At 40.1% G+C, this 27335-nt stretch overlaps 1 protein-coding gene across 1 annotated transcript; it reads right to left on the bottom strand.

The window, feature by feature from the left end:
• Window positions 1-2969: 2969 nt before the first annotated feature.
• On the bottom strand, window positions 2970-4038 carry LOC108006021 (uncharacterized). Its single transcript, XM_065866570.2, has one exon. The coding sequence runs from the start codon at window positions 3955-3957 to the stop codon at window positions 3712-3714; it is 246 nt and encodes an 81-aa protein (XP_065722642.2). The 5' UTR covers window positions 3958-4038; the 3' UTR covers window positions 2970-3711.
• Between the last annotated feature and the right edge of the window lie 23297 nt (window positions 4039-27335).

The following is a 27335-nucleotide window of genomic DNA, read 5'->3' as shown; positions in this document are numbered from 1 at the left end:
AATTTCCATAGCCAGCTTGGGGGCGTTTATGCATCAGATGTGTTATGAATTTCAATGGAGCGACGGGGAAAAAATATAGACCGAATTCGAACTGAAAAAGTGCACTGCAAGAAAAGAAAGAAAAAAAAACGGGAGTAAACGAGGCTTACCGACATTGAGTGCGTTTTTGCGAAAGGAAGAAAGTCTTTCTCTACTATTCGGGGGCATGCGAGGTTCTTCACGCTTTCGCTGACATTTCACATTACGTAAACGTATTTATGCAAATGTGCTGCGAGTCCTGCTCGCTACGTGTTTGAGTCCTGCTGATGCTCCTTTCTCCTTTCTCCTGGTCCAACTACTCACTACACATCTCCTTCTTTCGCCGAGTTTGAGTTTTTTTCGTCGATGCGCCACATTTGCATGCATTTTAAATGACTCGGATATCAATTTTGACATATCACTTGACAGCTTAAAAAGGTTTATGTATTTATACAAACGAACATGCCAAACTGACAGAACTTTCTCTCTCACTCTCTCTACAACGTACAAAAAGTGTTGTGTGCCTTTTTTCATAATAAAAGAGGCGGATTTTAAATTTATTGCTTCATTAAAGCTTAATGCCCAAAGGCATGAGTGTACGCTTTCGCTTTATTCATGTATGTGTATCAGGTGAAATATTCAGGAAGTGGCTCTCACTTTTTTGCAGTCCCTGTTTTTCGTTACTTCCTCTTTTGTTAAACAATGTTTTTAGGCAGCCTTAAAGCATTTGAAAATCATCCCGAATTAGTCCCCATGCGTATATTTTATTGTTAACGCCACCGTTACGATGTTGCAAAATTAATACATTTGTAATTTAAATGTTTTGTTGCCAAGCGAACATTGAATAAAATTGCCCCGAAAATGTGCATGTAAAATGCATGTTAGGTATTCGTGTTGTTAAAATGTAAACAATATTAGCTGAAAAAGCGTAAGAGCCAGCCTGAATTCGTTGATTTCGCTTGCATTAATAATGGCTTAAAGCATCAATTTTAAAGTGGACTAGACTGCGAGGGCAAAGGGCAAAGTTAATCATAAGGCTAGACCGAAGGAGAGGGCTGTGGTGGTCAATCCATTAGTTTGGCCCACAGACTCAAGTCGAAAAGTCAGAGTAAATAATTAAATTTGCTGCGTAAATAAAACTTGGAGTGGCCGCCAAAATGGCCAAAATGTACAGGCCAGAAGCTGAGGAAACCACTTGAGCAGCTTGTCTACAATGTCAAAGGCAGGCCTTCGGCTTTCACTTCACTCTCTGCCCTCCGACTTTCTCCACTCTCTCTCTTCCCCCTTTTATCTGTCAGCTACTCCGATTGTGGAGCTGCTTTCATTTGGCATTCAGTGAAATTGCTTTTATTAGCGTATAAATCAACAGTGCAAAAATCGTAGCATACTTTCCAGCAGTCCGGCGTTTAAATTAAATTTATGCGCCATTTCGACTTGTTTACAAGTTGTTTGGCCCGAAGAGGAAAGCCAAAAGACAAAACGGTCTAGAAAATGGTAGAAAGGAGGCAATCGTAGTGTGGCGATTCACACTTGAAAAGTGCATGAAAGGACGGGCTTAACGACTGTTCGTGTAGGAGTGAGGTCTGCCCGATACTCGCGCCATTGCCCATTATTATGCCCTGAACATAATAATAAAACTATAAATTAAATTAACTCATAAAAATTCCGTGTGCATAAAAAGCCAAACCCGCCGTCCGAACCCCGGAATAATAACTTTGTTTTTGTTGCAGCCCGCCAAGGAAGCCAAGTGGGTGTCCAATGAGGGGGATGGCCATCTATCTATCTGTCTATCTGGGCGATGTCAGTCTCAGGCTGCTGCGTTGTCCAAAAACTGCCCGCCAGAGACTGTTCGCCACCCCGTTTCGTTGCCCAGCCCATGGCTTCTTTAGGTTCTAGCACACTTAGAGAAAAAATCACCAAATGAATTGCAATCCTCAAAAAATGCTTAATTTTTAAGCCATATTTCCTTTACTTAGAGATCTTGAAATAATATAAAATATAAAAAACAAGGGAGAACGCTATAGTCGAGTACCTCGACTATCAGATACCCGTTACTCAGCTAAATGGAGATATGCAAGCAGCAAAGCGAGATTAAAATGCGCCACCTACCGCCGGTATACAGATTTAAGCGTTATGGGCGTTAGAGTGGGCGTGGATCAATCGATAGGTATTGACGAGACCAATACATTTCAGTTAAAATTTTTTATCTAGCATGAAAATTGTGGGCGTCACAGGGTTTTGCGGTTTGTGGGCGTTAAAGTGGGCGTGGCAAATTTTTTTTTGGATCAATCGATAGGTATTGACGAGACCAATACATTTCAGTTAAAATTTTTTATCTAGCATGAAAATTGTGGGCGTCACAGGGTTTTGCGGTTTGTGGGCGTTAAAGTGGGCGTGGCAAATTTTTTTTGGGTCAATCGATAGGTATTGATGAGAACATTACATTTCAGTTAAAATTTTCTATCTAGCATCAAAACTGTAGGAGCCACAGTTTTGGGCGGTTTGTGGGCGTTAGAGTGGGCGTGGCAGTCTACTGAAACAAACTTGCGCTGCGTAGGAAGCTCAGGAATCTGCACGCCAAATCTCAATAGCCTAGCTCCCATAGTTTCCGAGATCTCAGCGTTCATCCGGACAGACAGACGGACAGACGGACAGACGGACAGACGGACAGACGGACAGACGGACATGGCTAGATCGACTCGGCTAGTGATCCTGATCAAGAATATATATACTTTATGGGGTCGGAAACGCTTCCTTCTGCCTGTTACATACTTTCCGACGAATCTAGTATACCCTTTTACTCTACGAGTAACGGGTATAAAAATATTAGAGTCATTTAAAACTTGTTGGTTTTTATATCTTTTATATATTTAGTAGATCTTCTAGTTGGAATAATTACACCAGTTATTTAAATACCCATTCTGCGAATATGGTTTCCAATTTCTGATATAGTTATTTCACCTCTAAGAACCTCGATACTTTTCCAGAATTTAACATTAGAATCCCTTTTATTCTTTTCCAGTGCTTTTTCTGACATTTTTCCACTTGCCCATTCTGCACTCGGGCTTGCTCGCATTTTATGGGGCATACATATAGGCGCTTTGGCTTGTAAGTAGCATGTAAGTCGGATGATTTAAATTCTTGTGAGCACACCAAAGCGAACGATGCTCCCGCTGCCTCCTCGGTGCGATATATAAAGCGTCAGCGCGCATATTTGATTTGATTTCATTGCCAGAACTGTGAACTGAGAACTGAGAATGGAACTGCCCAGTAGGCCATTCCATTGAAGAGGCCAGAACGCGACGTGCCTGTAAATATTTATTAATGCTGTGAAACTTTCCATTTGGCTTGGACTGTGCACTAGTATCCAATGCGTTGCTTCTTCAGTGGCTTTGATTTTTATTGAGCTCAGTTTGAAAATGATTTTGTGGTCGCTGGCCAACAAAAGTTTATTTCAAATTTTCGTAATCTGAATGGAGTGGCAAACAAAGGAAATTGATTTGCCGTTCATCTATGGCTTTGGCTTGGCTTTGATTTGAAAATTGTCTAATTTGGTGTGAAATATTTGTAGAAAAAGCAGAGGCGGTAATTTCTAGATTATCCATCTATTGGTAATTGGGTAATCCTGTAATCATAATTTAAATTAGCTAATTTTTCACTGTCTGTGAATTGTCAAAAAATGTATTTGCCTCATCATTTGGTTTTATTCTCCTTCAAGCTTATCTGTGTTTTTTTCTTGGTTTTAATATCTGCCAGCCTGTACTCCAGATGTTCGATAATTAAATACTTGATACGATTCCTTAAATGAAGCTCTATCAAGTCCTTTTGTCTTTGCTTAAAGATTTTCCTGCGCCTTGCAATGCGTTTCTTGATCCGAATGACTTTTAAATGTTTCTTCGGCCTGCTGATGAAGCCGATTTCCCGCCAAGGATTGTTCATTTCATTGGATTATCTAATAGGCTTACAAGTGAAATTTTGTAACAATGCCAAACTAAATTCAATATTGATTGCTAAATCAAAACCAAATTTAATAAACTTCAGAGCGTAGTCGTAGTCCAACAATAACAACAATGAATGCATTCAGCTGCGGAGCAAGAGGCTGTGATGATGACGTTTAAAGCAATTACAAGGGAAACCAAGCCAAAGTCCACGCCCACAGCCCCTCCAACCCCTATGCCACCCCCCCTCTTGAACAACAATGTGCATACAAATGCAAATTGCGCCCTGGCATACGTTGCGTATACGTAACGCCAAATGCCAGCGGCAAGAGAGCGCCAACAACAATGCATTTTCGCATTGCGTGAACAAAATAGTTTTGTGTTGCGGTTGTTTTTAGTGGCTCCACGGGTGCAAGCGTGAGTTTTCCAGTGGGCGGTTAGCGAGGAGTGGGCGTGGCAGGCGTTGGACAAGGACTACAACGACTACATCCACTACAACAAGTGCAATGGCAATTACTGGGCGTGTAGCAGCAGCAGTCGTCGTAAGGCAGGAGCTCAAAACCAGAGACCGGAGGGGGAAAAGCCAGAGTTGCAATTTCTTTTCGCGGGCTTAACAAATGCATAACCAACTAAGAAGAACAAGCAGGCAGCTGGGCAGCCAGGGAAAGCATCGAATTCTAAAGTATCCTAACTTGGAGGACTATTATCTTAAAGATCTTATGGGAATTCCCATTAAAGTGAAAAGGGGTGAACCATTGTTGAATACATTATTATCAAACAACTAATATATCTTATATATATATCTAATATCTTTTTTCCGATTGGTCTTTTTTTTTATATAACAAGAACATGTTTTATGGAACAAATATTAAAGAAATCTTAAGTCGAAGTTTCAAAACTAGTTTCCTTAGCAAAGCGACCCCATAACACTTGCATTAATACACTATCCTAAGCAAACCCCGCGGCATTGTTGAGTTTTGTTTGGTTGATTGCTGGCTGCTCGGATGGCGGGTTGTAGTGTTGTGTACAGAGTGCAGTGCTGTTTCGCCTGCCGAGCATTTAGTGACACATTTTAGTGGTTGCCTGGAGCAAATTGCAGGTGCAAATCGAAAGATGTTGTCGCCAGGCCAACGGATCGCGCATAAATGTTGAGTGGCCCAGAGCCATAATCTTAACCACCAACCGGGTTCACCCACTCAAAGCCACACCCACACGCATCAAATCATGGCAAGGCAAACCAAAATTGACTTGAACAAAATGGGGAAAAGAAAGAAGAACACTGATAGAAATGACATAGCTAAATGATTCACATATAAAATATATCTAAACATTTTAGATAATCTTAAATAAAGTCTTTGAATTCACATTTAGATATTTAGATAAAGGTTTTAAAAAGGTTGTACCAAAAAAGGCATAGTTCTGGTGACTACTGGCTTTTCCCTCAGTGAACTTTTCCCATCCCCAGTCGTGTATAAATAAAGCTCACAAAATAATAGAAACCGGCTTGGGTGAACCGTAGAGAAGGGAATGGGCTGTCGAGGTCAAGTTCGGAATCCATTTGTGTGCATTTCAGTTTCGGTTTAAATCAAGAGCGGGACACAGCTCCGGACAATCATTCAGGCTGACAGGATGTGCGCTTCACTGCGCTGATTGTGAGTCGAAAAAGGCTAACGAAATGCGAATGCCCATGCACAGAAGCTAATATATATATTGTGCTGGATTTTCGGAATCGGATATCTTCTTAAAGCCACTCCAGTTCAGTTCAGTTGAGCCCATACCAGCCCAGCTCCATCGCCCCTCGAGGCCACTTTGCTAATTGAATTTATGCCGACGCCACTTGACAACTTCCTGCAACAAGCAAGAAGAGGAGAGACCCTATTTTCCGTCTGGCAACAGTTGGCAACGTGTTAATTTAACAAAAATTACAATTGCAAGGCAGCCAGGCATTCTCCTTGGGTTTTCCGCCTGCCCGCCCCCATTTTTATCCTTCATCTTGCCTTTTTGCTCATTAAGCATATGGCAACAAGGTGTAAATATGTTTGCCACTGCCACTCCGTCAGGCTGTAATATTTTTTTCTCCCCACATTTCGCACAAAAAGCACAGCCAAGCGCGCAGACATTTCCAGTCCGCCCAACTCCCCTTATTTTTCAGCCCACTTTTAGACCAGCGACAAGCCTTTCTGCGTGTCCTTGTAGTCGGCTGTCGTCTAGGCTGCTTGCCATGACAATTTAAATGCCTGTTGTCTGCGCACATCCTGTGCAAAAAAGGGGTGAGCTGGCAGGTGGGGGTGGGGGCGGGAAAGTAATAGCCGCTCTAGCTGCGGTTCCTTTAGAATCGTTTTCCATCTTATCAAGGGTACCAAGAAGGTTATACCAGGCCTTAAAAAAATCTGAAAAAAAACATTATAATTGCGTTGACAATAAATTGAAAAACAACGTTTTTTGTTTATTTAGAATTTTTAAAATTATTTTAGAAAGGCTTACTTATAAATTAGTTTACAGATTTTATAGTCTGTATCTTTAAGCTTAGCTTCAATATTTAATTTAATGATTTTCCATTAACTTTCCTAAACTGAAGTTTAATTTTATCTCTCATACATTAAGTGCTCTTTCAGCGCGTCAACATTCAGTCGAGTCTTCTACACCACTCGTAATTGTTAATAAACAAGTTTTTTTTTATGTTGTATTTACACTTTAATGAATTGCATGTAATTACAAATGTATGCGCTGTTGTTGTCGCGGCTTTCGCAGTCTTCGCTGGGGGTTCCCCTCTTCAATTTATGGGGAAGTGGAACAGGTCGAGTGGTGGAACAAAAGTAAAAGCAGCGAAGGGAACACTGCCATTGTGGTTGAGATTTGAAAAAGAGGGAAAACGCAGTGAGTTTGTCAGTGTGGGGAAAGAAACTTTTAAAAATCCATTAAATATTATCAGGGTCCTTAAAAAGGTATTAAATGGATGATACTGCGGTATAAGTACCCATCTTAAAATGGGGCTTGCTTTAAAACTTTATGTTTCAATATTACTAAACCGAATAGAACTATTTAAAACCCCTTTTTAAATCGTTGTTATATTTATTTAGCACTATCCCACTTTAAACATCTGCTAAGAAAATGGGGCAAAATAATTTGAGGGTGGCATTAGAGCCCATTTCCGCACTTGAGGCTGCTCCATTTCGGGAAACCAATTTTGTCATATCTTTTGCATGAAATGTAAGCCACTAATTAAAACTAAGTGGCGGGGGCGGGACGTCGTCGAAAATATCGCGCCCATGCCGTAACCTCTATTAACCCGAGCGACGCCCAATTACACTTTCGGCTACCGTCTTTTTTTTTTTAACGCTTTCTCATCGTTGAGAGTGTGCAAAGAAAAGTGGGCGGAGGCGCGGAAAATGGCGTTGACTACCCTCGAAAATTTTTGACATTTTGACAGGGCTACAAGTTTACAAGCACCGCAGGCTACAAGAGGCAACATCATTGGCAACAACGACAGCACATGGGAACGCATTACGCATACGCAGCGTGGCCGGGGAAAATGCGGAGTGTGAGTGTGTGTGTGAGTGCGAGACCCAATTCTAATTTGTTATGTAACTGCGTGTGTGCAGGCGTTTTGGGTTAGATAGAAAACCGTATAAGTGATGTTATAACGTGCGGAGTTTTCGGCGCTTCAAGCATTTTGACCCGGCTCATTATGCTCCATGCGGCGGAGGAGATGTTCCAGGGGATTCTAGTTGGGGGGCATACAAGAAAGTTGATTACTAGTGAAGTGCTTGTTTACATTATGCTGCTTGTTCTTCCCAATCACCCAGGGGTATTCAGAAAATTTACTCAAATAATCAACTGGCTTATAAGGATATTTTACCTTAAAATGTTTTTATTGATTTGTTATCCTATGTAATCGGTTGTCATATTTAAGGATATTTTATTCCGAAAGGGGATTATATATTTGATGATTTTTGAAATAAGAATAGAAAATTAGTAGTTATATGTAGTTATATATATGATAACAGTGATAATGTTATTATAAACAAATGGATTTTCAACAAATCACTTTAGTTATGAGCAGTTCTCAGATCAGTCTGTTGATGCTTAAAGTTTGGTTATAAATTAAGCCCTTCAAAGTTTAATTTAATATTTAGTTATAGAGGGTATTCAAAGCTGGTAGGATAACCTAGCGGCGCAGTAGTTTTGAAAGGCCCTCGAGCGGTGTCACCTTGCGCCCGCCTGTCAGCCTGACAAATGGCGCACGTTTTACATATGTAGTTACCTCGAACCCTCCTAATTTTCCGCCTCCCCCCACCAAATGCCCCCCCCACCTCTCCGGCGGACTGTGTAAATGTTATACAAAATGCCGCAAACGTGTGCGTGGCAAATTTGTAAAGTGCAAAATTTATGCGTAATGTGAGGGCGTTACGCAGGCGACCCCCTTTGCTCTGCGGCTTACAACTTTCAAGAGGTCTCGGGAACCCTAGTTCGGTCTCTCTCTCTCTCTCTCTGTCTAACACTCGCCTGCCGTCTCTTTCTTTGCACGGATGTGGGGTGTGAAGTTTTTGGCATATTCAAGTGCGAAAAGTTGCAATTTGAGGCTGCTAACCAAAAAATATAACTGTCTAGTCTGAAGCCGGGTTGCGAGCATCTATGTGTGCGCGTTTAATTTTCTCACCAAACTAAAATGTTTTCGGTGGCGCATCCTACATCCCAACATCCTCTGGGTTTTTCCTCGCGCACTCATGCAAATATTTGGGTTGACTCTGGGTGCTTTTCGCCATGGCAACCGACGAAATGGCGGCAAAAGGTTAGCAAAATAACTTCATATGCTCACCGACGCATATTTGGATTTGGTGAAATTCATTAAAGTTTATGTTTGCCTAGATGTTAGGACAACAATAATGTCGATTGCTGACTTTTAGGGGCCCCCCAGCCGTTTTGCGCTTAATGTGTTAAAACTAATTTAAATTTATTTCAAGATGCCGCAGCCGTGGCAGAGCACACTTTTTGGGCCACTCACACGCATCGTTCAAGGGTTAATAAATAAATTACGTATACGTGCACATAAATCCAAGGAGTCAGGGGGCCAAAGTTCAAAGCACAAGGCATAATTAAGTGTGGGAGTGTGTGTGTGCGCCGAAGAACTTGGTGATTGGCATCTATTTTGTGTGCCGAATGTACCATTAAATTAGCCGAATTACAACGAAATGGGTAACGTCGAAAAGAGAAGCCTTGAGTTTTTAAAATCGTTGAAGTGTCCCTATCTCGTTGAGCTTGAATAACTCTGTTAGAAGAATTTTTAATTTCGGCTCTCTAAAATAACATAGCCTCATGGACCAAGAAATAACCTTTGTGCTATTATTTATAGAAGGAAGATTTATAGGAGGCGTGGGTGAATCCGAGGAGTTTTACTATAGGCTGTGGGTTTAACACTTGGGTTACAATGAAATTGGATATGCACTTAAAGTTTTAGGATTGAAAGTTGACCAAGAAAAATTTTAAAAATATTTAAAGCTTACATAAAAGTTAAACGATTTTATAATATTTTATGATAATAAAATATTTTTATATATCTTAAATCCTATAACTGCGTGCCTTTCAACGGGTAATCAAAAATTCCGAGGACTCAAGAGTAACCCAACAGTTTCCGTAGCGTGTCACGTGGCATGCCACAAAATGTACACTAAAATACTTAACAATGCAAATAAAGCATTGAAATTTCAGTTGCGTTGGCAGTTTAATTAAATATGAGGTAAATACGTTTTTGTTGTGCTGCTACCATAAAAGAGGACATGCACAAAAATTGCATGAGACCGGCTAACAGTGGGGCAGGGGTCAGAGGTCACAGGAGGCAGAGAATAGAGACAAACAAACAAGGGGGACAAACAGACAAACTAGTTAAAGTGCGTTGCCTGTTGGTTCTGCCTCTGTTTCTGTTTGGCCGACAGGCCAAAGGCCACAGCTAAAGACAAAGGCAAAAGGCAAGTGGGCACAGCCTTTGGGTGGTTGGGTGGTTTGGGGGTTTTAGTGGTGCAACCACTGGCATGCTGGGCAACGGGAAAAAAATGGGTAATGGGGGCGTGACCCCAAAGCGACACAGACATTTAAGTGAAAGCGTTGAGCGTTGACACGCAACGAGCACAAAAGTTGAGCCGCCTCGCTTTTTTCGGCTCCTCCTTCAATGTTTCAGTATTTAATTTCATTTGCCAACTCGTGCGCTTTCACCCCCCACCCACTTGTTTTCTTTTTGTTGATAAATCGAATTGTACAAATTGCAAATTGTAAACATGCTATAAATTAAGCAAGTTGCAAATTAAATTAAATTTCATTTCATACTCGGCATATGGGCCGACTGTTGCTGCCATTCCAGCATTTCTGGCTGCCAGCTGTGCTAATGAAATTTTCGTAAATAATTGCTCTACTACATATATATGGGCCGCCTAAAAAGGGGCGTGGCCTGTCTGTGGGCGGTGGTGCGGTGGGGCAATGGTGGGTGGTGCAACTTGGCAGCGGTTTGTTGCCCTCGGACGACGGGCGACGCATTAAAACTAATGCTGATGCGGCGCTCGAACAGCGAGTGGAAGCAAGAGGGCCAGACAGACAGTCTTAGACACGAGCTCATGGACAAGTCCATAAGGCCGACCGTTAACACCTTGTAGCAGCAGCCACGTCCAAGTTGCCTAATGCCAAAGCTCAGAGCCATTGCCACAAACTGTGTCAGCAAAGCAATTTTTAATACCCTGCACATTTCTCAAGGAAATGGGGGGTAGATATTTATAGCTATCTATATGTATTTTACTTTAAGGTTTAAGTTGCTAAATTATAATTTCAGTATATTTACTGAATCTAAATCTTACAAGAATATTATCATTATAAAAATATTAGTATTTTGTATAAATGTGATGTAGATTACAGAAATATTATTATATTATTATATTGTAGACTTAATTCAAATAAATTTAATTTGGGAAATATGAGTTCCTATTTTTTATAATTTCAAGATTTATTTATAGTTGAATATTTTTCACATTCTTCGAACATTTTTTGCCAGTGTTTTTGTATAAAGTTAAGGATTATTAGGATTTATATTATTTTTAAAATCCTAGATATTGTTACAACTCTTTTGCAGTTGGAGCATAAAATATGGTTTGTTATATATAATAATTAAGAATATAGTATTCAAAAAAGAGGTTTTAAAAATACAAATAATTGTGCTCTGTTATTTGAAATATTTTTTTTAATCATTGGTTTTATTGTTTTAAAGTAATTTAATTGCAGGGTATTTTATAGTTCTCCCTTGCCCAACAGTCACCTTCATTTCTGGTGTGTGAGTGTGACCCCGAGCAAGATGTTTCCACCCGCCCTAAAACCCCGAGGCACACGCACATGCACACATCTATAAGGGGAAGGCTAAGACATTTTGAGGGGGGTGGACAACCACCCCAGGGGGTGGCAGTGGGTTAAGGCGGGGGAAAACCTTCATATGACGGTGGGTGTGCGAGTGTTTGTGTGTGCGAGTGTGGCTTTTGGTATATTTGTGCTATGTAAACGTGTTTTTTGACAGTAATAGTTTGTAATATAAATTCACACCAGCATGCCAACGCCAAAACGCACAAAAGGCAGCATCCTCTTTTCTCAGCAGACTTCCAGGCACATCCACATCCCTGTGCCACATCCCTGTGCCACGGACAGACAACAAAGTATTTTGCTACGTGTAACAAAAAAGCCATTTAAGCATTTTGAGGTCGGCGGCAAATATATGTAGGATGTTGGGGGGAATCAAGGTGCGGGATCCTAACCATTTAATGGCTCCACACTCCAGGGGAGGACTCCTTTAGATGTGTGAGCTCCACGGCTGATCCCTTTTTAATGCACGGTACACACCGAAAATATAAAAACGAAAGACTTTCTCATTACTTCAAAACAATTTTCCATAAATTGAGGATGGAAAGGATGAAGACCCGCGAAAGCGAAGATAACAGCTATTGGTCGCATTTCCTTTTCCAGATGTCTGGCCACTCGAGATTATCGGACTTTTGTGCGGATATCTGGGAATGGAAAGCTGAAACTGGGAACTGAAAACTGAAAACTGTCACATGGCCAGTGGCCATGTCCTTGTGCATCCTTCGCTCACATTCAGTCAGCCATTCGCATTGTTGATGATGCACATTTCATGTTAATGCAATTAAGTTTTAATTGTTGAATTGTTGATCTTAACGCATGATTTCATATTTATGCGCATTAATGTGAATCGGTTTGGTTTGGCCGGTTTCACTCGGCCCATCCTTTCTTGCCATTTCGATTCGCTTCCGTGTCGGTCAGCATCGTTGTCATTGTAATTGCGCGTCCGATAAGCAAGGCATTTAAATGTCGCATTTATTGTAATTACACAGTTATCCATCCCGTTCGCACTCCCCCCTGATCTCATTTTTTCACGGAACCTTTTTGTAATCATTTTTGATATGCGCGAAAACCCATTTGACTTTGTATATGGATTTATTAATGCCCCGACAAATGGGTATGTTGATTTATACAGAGAATCTTACCACTGTTTTTGGGTATCCCATAAAATATATTTAACTTTAAAGTATTAAAAATAAAAAATAGAAAGACAATTTTGTTTTCAAAAATTTACAATATAAAAGTTATAAATTAGGAAATAAAACAAGTTTCAAAAAAAGGAAGAATTACTAAATATGGTTTTCTTGCCTTACTTTGGGAATTTAAAATTCTTTGAATAATAAATAATAATAAATGATAAAAAAATAAATATATATTTTTTAAATCTTTATTGGAAAATGTATTTACTACAAATATTTTACATTCTTAAATTTAACAAATAAGTTTAAAGTCCATCATTCTTCTGCCTTGACTTTTCATTAATTTGTTGCTCTTTAATCCTTCGGACTAAAGTCGCTGACATGCGTTCTGATCGGCTTTTGTTTATGTGTTTAATATTGTAATGAATGGATTCCCCTTTTCGGAAGTCGGGATTTACGAGCCAATGACAACAAAAATCTGACAAATAGTGGCGAAAAAACAGATTAAATACCCGAGTGATCTAGGACAAATTGCTGGGGAAGAATGTGATTAAATAAAAAGCAAAGTGAAATAAAAGAAGATTTTCACAGCGAGCATATAAAAGTTCAACATACACCACACTAATTGCTTTAGTTTTTTATTGCACTTTCTAAGGCAAGCGAAGAGGGTTGGAATATTTAAAAAATATTTCTCTTATTACAGTTTGCAGCAGGTGCTACTAGTGCTCCTCATGTTGGCTCCCAATACTCGTAACTTTGAGCTTTGTGTGTGGCAGCAACTAACCTGGAATTTGTCATAAGACAAGGGAGCGAACGAGCGGGTTTTTATTAAAATCTTGCCAACTTGCGAACATCTCAGCTTTCCGCTTTTTTCCCCTTTTCCTTAGTTTTCATACGGGGTAGTTTTGGGGAAAAGGGGTTTTATGTAGATCAGTTTAATATTTAAAACCTTTGAAAAAATAGATAATGTTGTGCATCCTAACTTAAGATCTTTGTAAAATACTTTTTGGGAATACAAAAAAATGTTTAGAATTTCAATATAATTATTTTTAATAAAAAATTAACTAAATGTCAGATTCTTTATATTGATTAGTTTGGGGAGGTCTCTTAAGGAGCTATGTTAATAATCTTAGCCAACAACACAGACATTTTAATTATTTTTCACTAATAGGAATTCCAGATTTACTAATAAATTATTGATACATTTATTTCATAATATGGATATAGGGTATTTAATATTCTTAGCCAGGAATCTAAAGTCCTGGCTTGTTGTTTTTGCTGCTGCCTGTCACCAGGCATCCTCATATTATGTTTTACCTCCACTGCTCGTTTTACTTTTTGTGTTCCCGGCGCCTTTGTTCTGCTCAACCACATGCAACAAAGTCAAAGTTTTCAATCACATGTCAAACGCCGACTTGACTTGGGTGCTATATGCTATATGCTATATATGGGCGAAGTGCTGTGATGTTCTGTGATGTTGGGAGATGAGTTCGAGTTGGGGGCACGTCTTGAGCCCTGGCATTTTCAACAGTTGCCACATATTGCTCATAAATGTTGAATACTCGGGAGCAGCGCCCTTGTCCCTGCTCCTTGCTCCTTTCTCCCTTTCACTTTTGGTTAACCGCAGCCGCATGCTGCAAAACTTTCGCCTGTCACAATTTATGTGCCAGCCACATAACCCCCGAGTCTTTGGCAAAGTGTCGCAATCAACTGGTTGAGGTATTTTCGGGGACCCTTACAGTACCGTACCATACCATCTCATACCATCTCATACCATCTCTAAGAAGGAATGCCAAAAGATTTGCTTAGCAAGTTATTAATTGCCTGGGCGATGGGACAAGGGCTGGCTGACAAAACAGCTGCATAAATAATTAAAATTTTCCACTTAAAAATCACACAGAAAATCGGTTTGTTTTGTGCCCATTTCCCACGTTTCGGGGATAATCAACACAACCCACCGCAAAAAGGGTTAAGGGTTCCATTTTGTGCGAAAGTGGGTTTGTGTGCGTTTTTGGGGCGGCCAATCATCATTAAAATTTTGGCCCAAATTAGAGTTGAAATAAAACAATTTTTGGCCTATTTGCTTTACGTCCTGTCGATATTTAGTTTTGGTTTTCATTTCTTTCTCTATACAATTTTCGTTGTCCTGTTTTTGTTTTCATTTTTGGCTCTGTGTTTTGTTTTGTTTTTTGGGTCATTTTACGGTTGAGCGCAATCAAAATAAATGTCGAGGGTTCGGGGGGTTTTTCTAATGTTCCTATTCTCGTTTTGTTGTTGTTGCTGTTGCTGATATTATTGAAATGAATGTTGGCTGTTATTGTTACCATTACCATTGTTTTTGTACTTTAATAAAATTACCTTTTTCCCATGCAAGGGGACGAATGCGGGTCCTGAGTTGTCAAAATGTTCGACGCAACAAATTGCGTTGAAAACCGCAAATGCAAAATTTTGTTTACTTCCAGTTCACATACACATACACATTCACACACACAGACCACACCCACACACAAGCAGGCATATTTACGCATACCGACACAGGCAATTGATTAGCATATTCAATTTTAATTATTGTTAAAATCTATTTCAGCAGAGAATTCCCCTGAATATCCTTTCCATGGGCGAGAAACCGTAAATAATGTTTACATTTTGATTGATCAATTTTATGTTGTGGGCCCGAAAATTGTGTTTCCCTTTGGCTGTGTGCAGATTTGGTTATTGGCCATTGTTAAGGTACAATTTTGGGGTTTTGCAAATGTTGTGATTGAATAAAGACCAAGAGTCCCTGATTAAATAACCTGACATGTAAGACGATAAGGTATTCTGAATTGCATTGTTTCTTGCATTGCAAATGTCTTTCGGATCAATAATGCATTAAAAAGTTCCAAATATATATCGCCAATTGAATTATACTTATACATAAATTTGCGATTTCTGTAGGAGAACATTGAAAAGCACTTAAGAAGCGCACAATATAGGCCACATAATTTTGGTTTTTATTTAGCCTCGTTCTTCAATACTTTTACTTTGCTCCTGTACGAATTCTTTTCTCTTTCTTAATACCTTGCACTTTTGTGGGGTATGTTGGAATTTTACATGGTTGGTACTTATATATTTTTTGGCAAAATTGAAATCAAAAGTATTAATTTTATATTTTATTGTCAAAATTCTAAATATTAAAATTCCACTGAAACTTTTTAGATATATATTTTTTCAAGCTGTCCCAAAATATTTTGGATGCTAATCATCGTAAATTTCCCAAATAAATTAAATATCTTTATTTACAAAGGAAGTTAATTGTAAATTTCTGTTCATGATTATATAATAATTTTACAAGACATAAAGGTAAAGAGTGTTTAGCAGTAGATAGAAAGTCTTAAACCTTTTCGCCTTATCCTGGCCTCTTCTTTTTTTAAATCTGTGCATAAAATATTGCTACAAGTAATATTTCAACCATTTAGTGGAAGAGGCAGAATTCCAATACCGAGAACAGGAATTTGCATACTTTCGCATGCAGGCCGTCTCTTTCTTCTCCACTGGTACCCTCTCTTTCGCACACACATGTGCAGACCCATAAATCTCAGTGACTGGCGGGCAACTGGAAACTCAAACAGCTTCACTTCTGCATTTGATTCATGAATAACTCCCCGTTTTCCCTGGGCCTCTCGTGTTCTTTCACTTTCCAATTTTGATAGATTCCCCCCTGTATTTGAATAGAGTGTTCATATTGAAATGGGGCCCGTTGTCTTCCGCTGGCAAATGCAGGCATTTGTCATGATCCTCATAACTAGAGGAAGATACCCACTTCCATTCAACACAAGTGCAACGTGTTCTGCAGTTTAACGCATGCAATTTAAGGCAAATCAAATAGTAATCCAATGCGGAGTCTGGAGTCCTGAGTCTGGAGACCGGAGTCTGAGGTTGGCCAAATATTGTGCTGGGACATCAACATTGTTTCAAGCAGTTTGACAGTGCCCAGGAGCCACAACAACAATAATAATTGCAATAATAATAATAACTGACCACACACTGAGCAGCAGGATTCCTTCGCCTCGCTTCATGCTTGCCTAAGTAAGTTAATATGCCATTTGAATGTTGTGATTTTGAGCTGGCCCAGACAGACTGCAATGAATTTTAATTAATTAAAGATTGTTTGTGTCCAACTCTCACGTAATGTGCATTAACCACAATGTTGGACTACTACACCATAACCTTTCACCCCTTCTCATCGCATCCTTGATTGCCCCTGAGGTCTGCAGATGGTCCAGGAGCAGAAACCCTGGCCAGGACAAATGTTTGTCCAACAGCGGTGGGGCATATTTTGAAATTGCAACATTTTGGAATATTGGTTTCTTGCTAAATCACATGAAATATCTTCAGTTTGTGGCCTAAAGTGCAGTTAATCAGTTTGTCTCCGGCAGGAAAATATGTCGGTGGCAGATTCCTTTGGATATGCGGTGATTCTAGTTTTGTATCTGGTTTTGTATAATTAAAATTGTGATTTTAGTTGTAATTAAACTTGGATTTTAATCACAACTGTATTAATATTTGGCAAAGATACAACTCATCTATTGGTAGCCAATATTGCAAGTCAAATATTAATAAATATTTGGGTAAGAATGATATATTAGTTTGATAAGTAATTCTTCATGATTTTCTTATATACTTTGTTCGAACAAGGACTTCCTGTGTTAACACATTGAGATGGTGCTTAAACACCGATGAAAAGTTCTCACCCCATGACCTTTCGTCAATGTCCAAAAGGGTAAGGGCTACGGAATAGAATGACGAAGGTTAATAAAAGTCAGGATTGGACTAACATATGTTGCCCGAGAAGTGGCCAGAAATGCTTAAAGTTTTGTGCTCGACAACATTGTTGCTCCCATAATCTAACATTTAGAGGAGGGGCGGGTAGTGGATCCTGCCCAGGGTATCATCATAAACGTTTATTACGCCCATAAATAGGTGAGAAATTACGGTGTTTGTTTTCCAGCTTCCGTCGAGGTAGCAACTTTTCTTTGAGCTTCCATCTTTGGCTGCAATTTTGTTGCCTCACACAATTTTCTTTAATATTTCTTGCTTCTCTCTTTGAGATACTTAAAACTGGCCGCCAATGATTAAATAGTTTACCACAGCCTTACCTTAAAAATCGTTGTTTTACATTGTAACATTTTATCCTGCCTTTTGGCAGCCAACGAAGTTTTGAAGATGAGAAAATTATACCAAGTATTTCTAACTTTAGGTTAAGAACTTAGAGCTCGAAAGTTACAAGGGACTGCAATAAGAACTCTCTGTTTTATTATAAAAAGGAAAATCTTAAAAATATCCCAGTAATTCATATATTTCATTTCTTTAAAATCTAATAAAACAAAGTCGAATGACTTGTTGTCTTTGAAAAATATAACCACATCTTGAGTAAGGGGAGTGTAAATTAGCTTTGGGGTGACTTTTATTTTTAGGATTTTCTGGTCACATTTCGCGGAACATTTGCTGCCAAGCATAGATTTTTCACACTACCGTATGGGGGGTTTTCCGGAAGTGTGGGATCTTAAATAAAAGAAAGTTTCAGGAGTGGGGCCGTGGCAAGTTGACAAATGAGCGGTAATTTGTTGCGACGTAAATTTGAATGGAAGTGCCTTGATTGCCACTTGAGACATTTGTGTGGCAACATCTGCCAGCGAAAGGGATTCCTCTGGCACTCATTCTCATTCTCGTCCTCAGTCCCATTCCCATTCTCACTTCCATCGCCACTTCGGTTCCAGTCTGCACCCATCCTACGCCAGGATACTCAATTTTCCAACAGCGCCGGATATGCAAATTATAATGATATATTGGCTGTGAAAAATTTGCGCGACAGCAGCTACCCAGCCAAAAAAAAAGAAATGAGAATGGTTTTTGGGGAAACTTTTCAGCCAGAACTTACCGCTTAGCTGGGGACACAAAAGATGGATATCTCAGGCATATTGGTTAGAACTGGGGGTCAGTTACAGATTGTTGCTTCTTAATGATAAATGTGATTCATTTGAAAGCCAACTAAGCAATTTGAGAATTGGTTTCTTATTATTATTCTTAGTGCTAGCCGTGAAGAATTCATAATTTAGTAATCTATTAAAATTAAAATAAAAAGAATCCAGGAAATATATTAACCTCATTTAAGAAAATATGGGTACCTATTGTGTATATTAGCAATCATCTGTATCTTACTAAATACTACCCTACCTTTTGACAGCTGTCTTCTTTATAGGGTATCAACGAAACCTTCGTGTTTTATTTTCTGAACCTTTTGTTGCTTTACGCCTTTTGTCTTCTGATACCGCCAACGTGGCTTAGGATTACCGCTAACGGTAATAAATAGACCTGCCACGCGTGTGTAATTTAGACGGGTTGGGAGACACAGGGCCAAAATGCAGGAGGAACGGCCAAAAAGGAGTGGAGCGAATACAGCAGCCCTGCCGCGGTCGTTGACAGTAATGAAATTATGACATTGCTAATAACAGAGCCTCCCGACGTGGCCAAGTATTACTCACTTTTGTTGCTGCCGCGGCCCTGTGTCTTGGCCAAAAGCCTTGAAATATGATTAGCCGCCATTCGCCACCTGCCATGGCAGTAAACCCTTTCTCGGCGCGTCCAAAAAACATTTTTTCTTCCTCCCCGGCCGTCAGTTGATGTAATTTATATTAATTAAAATTTACGCTGATGAAATGCTGTTGATTAGAGTTGAAAGAACCTTCCAGACTGAAAGGCAGAAACAAATTACGAGGCATAATTCTTGACAACACTATCCCTTTTTTTGTTTAAAGAACAAACAGATACCACTTGGTGCATATTAATTTTTATAAATATTATACAACTATTTAAAGTAATACCATTAAACTGACTTTGTAGATATTGAATTATTTTCCATAAAACACAGAAGAAAGAAACTTAACCAATTTGGCACTTAAAAGTATAACTGCGTCGCTGCGCAATTCTAAAATTACTTGTTTGCTTCCCCGGGAACCATAAAGTACCATCTGAAATAGCCATAAAGTTTTAGTTTTCATGTTTCACTCTTATTACCCAAAATCTGCTGACTGCACAGATGGCGACCGAAACTTTTTCATATGTCATATGCAAAGCAAGCTGAGTCTTAAAAATGTCCCAGTGCTGCAAAATATGGTTGGATTTCTGGCAATGCTAAAAGAATGCCATGCAACTAAGCCGAAATCTCAAGACGTGGGGGAATTCTTAGAGGGGGTAAAACATTACCCACTGAAATGGCTCTAACTGTGGTTATTTTAAAATAAACTAATATGATTACTGCTTTAATAAAACCAAGGAAGCGCCTTTAAGGCATGCAACATCTTCAGTAAGGGGGCAATAGGGAGAGCTATAGATCCTAAGTTGCTATAGGAACCCCCTGAAGTAGGCAATTGAGTTAGTCCTCGCATTCAGAGTCCTGTCCTACCGAACATGCATGGCTGCAATTACCCCCGATGAGGTGGGCACTTGCTCCTGTACCACCCAGATGGTGATGATAGGATTACAAGCTCGCGCATTTGTTCGGGGTGTCGGATGCTCCGACTGCAGGTCCTTCTATTCCGATGCCGATGCCTTCGCCAGCTGGCTGAGTGCTACGATAAATCACTGTGGGGCATTTCTTTAGCTGAGCTGGAGCTCCTCTGCCGGTGCTCTGCCTCATGTCTTTCGCTATTATTTCGCTTGACATTGCGCTTGTCTTGCATGTCCCAGTGCCAGTTTTAGCCAGAGTCCCAGTGCATTTGTGTCAGCGAGCGCATAAGGCAGCTGGCTGCTGGTGCTTTTGCTTTTGCTGCTGCTGCTGCTGCTGCTCCTAAACCGACATTGAGTTACAAGCAACAAACGTATTTTGACAAGTGAACATGCACAGGGCCAAGAAGAGACAGAGGAGTTGGAGCCAGAGTTTGAGCCACAGTCAGCCATTCATGCAATATGCGGGCGGGCGAGCTGTTTCCACCAACATGTCCGACATGACACACATGGAGCAGAAGCCAAAGGACCGGCAGAGTTATGGAGCCATTTGCTTGTCTGTGGGCCGGGATAACTTGAGACATTTGCTGCTTTCTGCTTAAATTACTCAAAATTTATGCATGTGCCCGGGCACTAAACACGCCCCCCAAATGAATGAATACACTGGAATTTGCCATATATGTACCATGCCCACTTCTAAAAGTCAGTCTCATGTCATGTGGGTGGGCAGAATCATTTTCTTCCTGCTCACACAAATCAATATTGCTTTGCATAATCAAAAGCAACAGTTAACCGGAAATCCTATCAAAAGGATGCGAGTGGCTGGCAGATGCACAGGAAAAATAATCGAAATTCAGTCGTAGTTCTAAGGAACTCATGTCACACACGGCTTATTACTAGTTCTGGATAACTTTGTAAAGGAATAGTTGAAGCAGTCTATATAAATAGAAACTATATTTGTAAATTCCAATTAAAAGCAAAGTCAATAATCCAAGTGAATAAAGCAGAATTCCTTTAATATATTTATGGTACTTTACAACTTCATCATTAATAGACTTCAAATTGTTGCAAAAGACAAACTACAAATAGACCCTGGTACTCTCTTTGCATATTGTGTAGATATTAATGCTTTCGGCTGGCGCCACAGTCATCGGGATCATTAATCTTTCTTAGTTGGAAACGGAGACAGGGAATCTAAGAACGTGCCCGCTGTTGTTTAGGCATCGCGACCTGCCCGAAACATTCCTTTCGGCATTCCAAGAGAACCTCTTGTCACCTGAGGAGATTGGGGGGGAGTGGTTCATAAAAAGAAAACAAAGCCCTGGTTGCTGGTTGTTAGCCATGATTGGCGGGGCGGCTAAACTGGTGGTCCAGAGTGAGGCTTAGCTTTCATCGCCTCTTTGTCACACGGTCCATTTTGTTTGCCATTTGCGATGATAAATCGCCGGCGGCTGCTGCCTCAGGTCATAGGTCAGTTATTGGATATATTGCAAATATGCGCACTGCTCACTTTGATTGATGGTCTGTTGACTTTGGCGGAATTTGTTTGATTTGCAAACGGTTCCTGGCTGCGAATTTAAAGTTGCCTCCTGTTTAAATAACCCACACACAAGTGAGACCACATACAGGTTTTTAGCCACTGGCTGTGGAGCTCCTTTGCCCTTCCTCAGCCTCAGTCTCAGCCTTAGCCGCATAGGCAAATATGAAAAGATCATAAATTTTCATTCAATTTAATGCCTCAGCAAACAATTTTTATAGTCGGGGCACAAACTGTCAGAGGACTTGGCTGCAGTCAGAGTTCTGAGCTGCTGGCAGCTGTTTTAACAGCTTGTTTTGTGGCCTCTTTCATAATACAAATACTGGTTCATATATGCGGATATATATGGTGGTGGGGTACCTACATATATGTATATGCTTGCGCCTGTAGAAATACATTTTATGTGGGCGCCCATTTCATACATGATAGCATAAATGGCTCAATGCAAAGTTGTCTGCCAAAGGAGTCTAACCGGGGACCAGGACCAGGCCCAGAATCAGGACCCTTTCAAGCTGCCGCAATTCTCCCGGTTCTTCGGTTCTGGTTTGTGTATGTGGGCTGCAAGTTATTGACTTCAAAATGGTTGGGGGCACAAAACAAAACATCAAGATGTTCATGCAAAATAAATAAACTGGGGAGTGGTCCTGACATTACGCAACTGAAAAGGTTGATTTCATGATGCAAGCATACTGATACGTACTTAACTCTGAGTCAATTTAAAATACAGTGGTATGATGGGTTATCTTCAAGGTGGAATTATAGAAAAATATAAGAAAACTCTATATAATTGGGTTAAAGAAAAGGATAAACCAATATGCATTCAAAAGTATTTCAAAAACAATGTTTAAAGACACTTTTAATTTGCCTCCATTTTACATTTAAGAAAAAATTTTATTATAACTTCTATTTTATTAACGCTTATATTTTGTAATTAAGTTCATCCCTCTTAATTTCCTAGTACCATAAAAGATACAATAATTAATTAAATACTCGTAGAGCCAGCGACAGCTGAAAAGTATGCTAGGGATTTTATGTCGGACAGCTTCTAAGCTTTCCCCTGATCTGCTTCATTGTCCAGTCGCCAGTGCATATCATAAATCACAAAATTAATCCTTCTTGAGTTTATTAGCGAACATTGACGTGGCTCGTTATCTGCTGTGTCCCAAAAACGGGGGCAGCCAGACAATCGCAACAATAAATTATGCGCACATCGAGATTTTCTCGTCGGTCTCCTTCAAGTTGAGTTGCTCTAATAAAGTTGGCAGTCAATTTATTAGTGACCAAGTACAGTTTCACGTTTAGAACTTTATTGGCTTTTCCTAGCTTAGCGATTCTTGGCGGGAAGAGGCTGCCGCTTGAGATGATAGACAATTTGTCTTTCGATTTCCAACCTCAAAGCCCTGGTTCAATGCACAGACCTGACTTTGAAAATGCAAATGTCTCGTTATAATAAATATAAAAAAATACTCCCAGCCCAGGGGCAAAAGAAGTCTAAGGCCCGTCTAGACACGGCCAATGCGATTCCAGATGATGAAGTTCAAAATGCGGCTGATATAGCTGGTGCGTGTACTTCATCGCCTTCAAAGGGCAAATCGCAGCAGGTGGCGATAATGAAAAATTGCACATAAATCCAAGAGTTCAAGGTATCAATACGACCTCAAGAGAGTTTAATGTATGCACCTTAAATAAGAATCAAGTAAATGAGAATATAATGAGGGGATACCACAATCTTTTTTGCAAGCATTTAAATGGTAAACACATTTAACTTCCTTTAAATTTGTAAAAGAAAAGTTTTCATTACACACCTATAATTTTAATTGGATAATCGTTTTTTTCTGAAAGGAAAGTGAATTTTACTATCTCCTTGGATTCATAAAATTGTTGTATAAATACATTGAAGGAGTATAATTTTTTTAAAATTTTGTTAAGCAAAGGAAGGGTGATTATGTCATGTCTTTAAGTCCTCGCAACCCCTTGAAAGTAAGTTAATCCAGCGGAAGGACGAAATTGGTATTGGTGACATCGGACTCTCGGTAGTTTTGTGCCCAAGCATCCTCGAGCAAAGTTTAAAATCCTTTCATCCCAGTGCTGAATGGCTCACTTTCCTTTCTCTTTGGCCCACTTCACTCTTAGTTGCTACTACTTTCCCCAAGTGGCCACTCAAGACAATTGCGTATTCGACATGTGTGCCAAGGCACTCGAATGCGAAATCTTAGCCGGAAAATGTTCGCTGCTGCCTGGGCTTGCATTAATGGGCAAATTGAGACCTAATGACATAATTTACTTCTTCTTTTTCAGCTAAATAAAAATGTTGTTGCCAATAAAGCCATCGAAGCAATAATGCGACACCGAAAAAAAAAAAACAGCGAGTGAGCGGAGGAGTAATTTGGGAAGGAGATTGCCAAGTGGAAATAACAAATTGAATTTCAACAGCAAATTATTTTGAAACTGATTTCGTTTCGATCGGTGGGGTGGGTGTTGATGGGTCAAGAGCGTGCGACAACCAGTTTAAAGTATCTCCTGCTCAGGAGCAAACATTCTTTCACATTCCAAGCAACTTTTCCCCGACTTTCCCGCCTTTCTCCGCTTTTCTCGCTTGGCTTGCAAGTCACGTGTTGCCACAACAACCGCCAAAATTGTCAACAGCGAAAAATTGTGCGGGCGTGAGTTCGACGCTGGGGGCGGGGTGGCTCAGAAAGTGGGCGGGGGGGCGTGGTAGCCTGCAAATGAGCGCCAGCAGCACAAAGGAATTTCCGGTAGTTAAAGCGCTGCCAACGATTTCTCAGCTTTCTCAGCATATTTTCATGAATTTTCCTTCTTTTTTTGTACTTATTCCTTTGCTTTGTAAAATTTGTATTATATGTTTCGCTTTCTTATTCAAAAGAATTGCTAATGAAATAAGCAGCGCAATGTCAATTGGACCGCGAGCCAAAATATAGACAGCCACTGAAGGCATATATATTTTTCTTCCTCAATTTTTTGAGTGCTGGCGAAGTCATAAAAGAACTTACACAAATATATGCCTCTGTATAAATAATAAATATTATGCAAATGTAATAAACAAAGAGACGGAGATGATGGAGAGCGAGCCAAACTGTTGAATGAATTCTTAAGCACACTTGACCACATTAAGATGGTCTGGGCCCAGTGCTCGGATATTGCCTGGGTTTCGGTTTTAAATTTTAAAAAAATCAAAGGAAAAATAATATTGAAAAGTTGACATGCGTCGTGGCATAGGCTTTCTATTTACTTTCCCCTCCTATACCCACCTCTATTAAAATGTATGCATATTTTTACGGCGGAGACTCGCTTTTCGCTTCGTTTCGTTAGGCCGGCTGTCAAAATCACGGAAAGCCAACGAACCAAAAAGTTGATATATACACCGGCATATATATGACCATTCGAAATTCTCCAAATGCGGATCAGTGTGTGCTTTCCGGGCCAAGTTATGCAAAATGGCACCCCAAAAACTATGGCCAGAACGGGGAGCATTTGGGGGAGAAAACAGGGCAACGCATTCCATGCAAATGTTGGCAAAACAGATTTTTAACCACCTATTTTTTTGTCGGCCGCTCTTCTCCCGGAAGGATTTCTTGGCCAGCTGGCTGACAGAGTGACTCCCTGGCTCGGATAGTTAGTCCCTTACCAAATTGGCTGCCGGCCAGCTTATGTAGATTTCAGCAAGCCAAACACGTGCCCGCATCCAACTTGAGTTTCGTTTTCAGTTTTCGGTTTCTATTTTCGTCTGAGCAAGTTGATGATGGCTTAGTTTGCATTGGGTTGGGTCTTCGGGGGAAACCGTTTTTTTTTGGGTTGGTGCCTACAACTCGGTCTGGCCATATTTTTGTAATTTGCATAATTATATGTGTGATTTATGGATTTAAAACTGTATACTTAATATGCCTCGTACCCTGGCTGGCTTGTTCATCCCTATCCCCTTGTTTGATTTGTTAGTTCTCTGGCTACTGAAAGTTCGGTTAGCTGGCTTAATTGGATGGATTTTCGGTTATTTTTGGCATCGTTTTGGGGTTTCTTTAAGTTGGAATTAACTAGGTACTTTAGTCTGTCTATTAAACTACAAGCTGGTTAACATTTTTAGCAATTTCAAGCCGGGGCAGCTGTTTTTTGAAAGTCTGTCTTTTGAAAAAATGGTAAAATACCAATTAGTTTTTTTTTATTATTTAGTTATGTTGTGAAACCTAATTTACCTACATAACGAAAACTCTGATGGAAAATGTATCCTTATCCGCATATTTTAAGAGCATTCGGAAATCAGCCAACGAAAAGAGCAAATTAAATGCATATAAAAAGAAATATTAATCAAAATGTTTCGGAGGATGCTGCGGCTGCTGCTGCTGCTACTGCGGCAATAATTTCAATTTTCGCTGCAATGTGACAGGCGGCAACAACAGGGCAAACAAATAGCGCGGCAGATGAAAGACAAAAGCACAGCCACACACACTTATGTATGGGAACACACAGATACTGTCCCATACACACAGATACCAGGATCATGAGAGGGTGAAAGTAGCGTCCGCATTGCATATGCAACATGTTCGCATTCCTTGCAACGGATACGCCTTCGAGGCTGCCGAGGCTCCACTGTACCACTCCTCTCCCCCCAACTCCTTGCCACTTGTCGCTGCTATTGAGATAAGGAAATTTATTGGCTGCGCATGTTCTTTGTGACAGATTTCGATTTATGTGCCTTTATGTGCAACGATTTTTTCGCTCTGGCTTTATTTAAATTTCTCTGCCCGTTCTGTGACCGCAGGCATTCCGCCCCCCCACCCTCCATCGACCACCCACTGGGTTGACATTAAATACTTGCTTACCTTAAAGACACGAGGAGGGGTTCGAATGGAGGAGACTGTCGGCAGACATGGCAATAAGCAATGGGCTGCAATTGAAAACTGGCAAATTAAAATGCGTTGGCAGAGTGAAAAGCAGCCAGGCGAAATATAAATACCCTTAAAAGTCGTTAAATTGGTTTCCAAAAAATGTGACTTTATAAAATTTGTCTTTTTTTTGTATAAGCTAGACCTATGAAATACCTCAATTTGGACTAAGAAATAAAACCTTTTTTAATTTAGGAATTATATTTAAAAATACTATAAGGAAACTAACAAAATATTTAGTAAAATAATTATAAAATGCATGGAAATTCAATGTTTAACAGGGTATATACAAAAGTAGGTGTAAGGAAGTGTAATAAGGGAAAATATAGAAAAGGAATTGAACAAAAATGTTGAAAAAGAAAACAGACAGCTGGTGTGAAAGGAAAAAAAGGAAGAAAAATCGTTGGGACGATAAGAATCCTGTCAATACAGAGCAAAATTCAATGAATTGTGCATGTGGTTAATGTCCATTTGGCTGCCTTTTGCCAGCCCGGCCATCTGCACTTCGATTTGCACTTCTTTGGCCGTCCAAGTCTGTCTTTTAGCCGGGAAATCTGGCCTTCTCCTGGCCTACGGTCGGGTATATTGCATATATGTGTGTATATATATATGGCCATCTGCCTCAATCCCATTTAATGCTGCAATCAGCTTTGCCTTTTGAGCCTGCTGCTGCTTTGCCCTGTCTGTTCTTGGCTTTATGTTAATCATACGCCCTGTGGCACCGCCACTGCAGGCCATTCGCAGTTCGATGGCCAGACCTCCGAGGCGGTTCGACATTTTTATGACCACATCAAAGGCGGACGTCATAAAAATAACTTTTGCCCCATCTAGCTGGCTCAATCTATCGTATATCATCGATGAGGATTGTTCGCATGTGCCAGACTTGTGCAATTAACGCTCTTTTTGTTGCAATAATGCGAAATTGCCCCGAAAG

Source organism: Drosophila suzukii, chromosome 3, assembly GCF_043229965.1.
Source record: "Drosophila suzukii chromosome 3, CBGP_Dsuzu_IsoJpt1.0, whole genome shotgun sequence".
NCBI lineage: Eukaryota > Metazoa > Arthropoda > Insecta > Diptera > Drosophilidae > Drosophila > Drosophila suzukii.
This window is presented reverse-complemented; position numbering and strand designations above follow the sequence as displayed.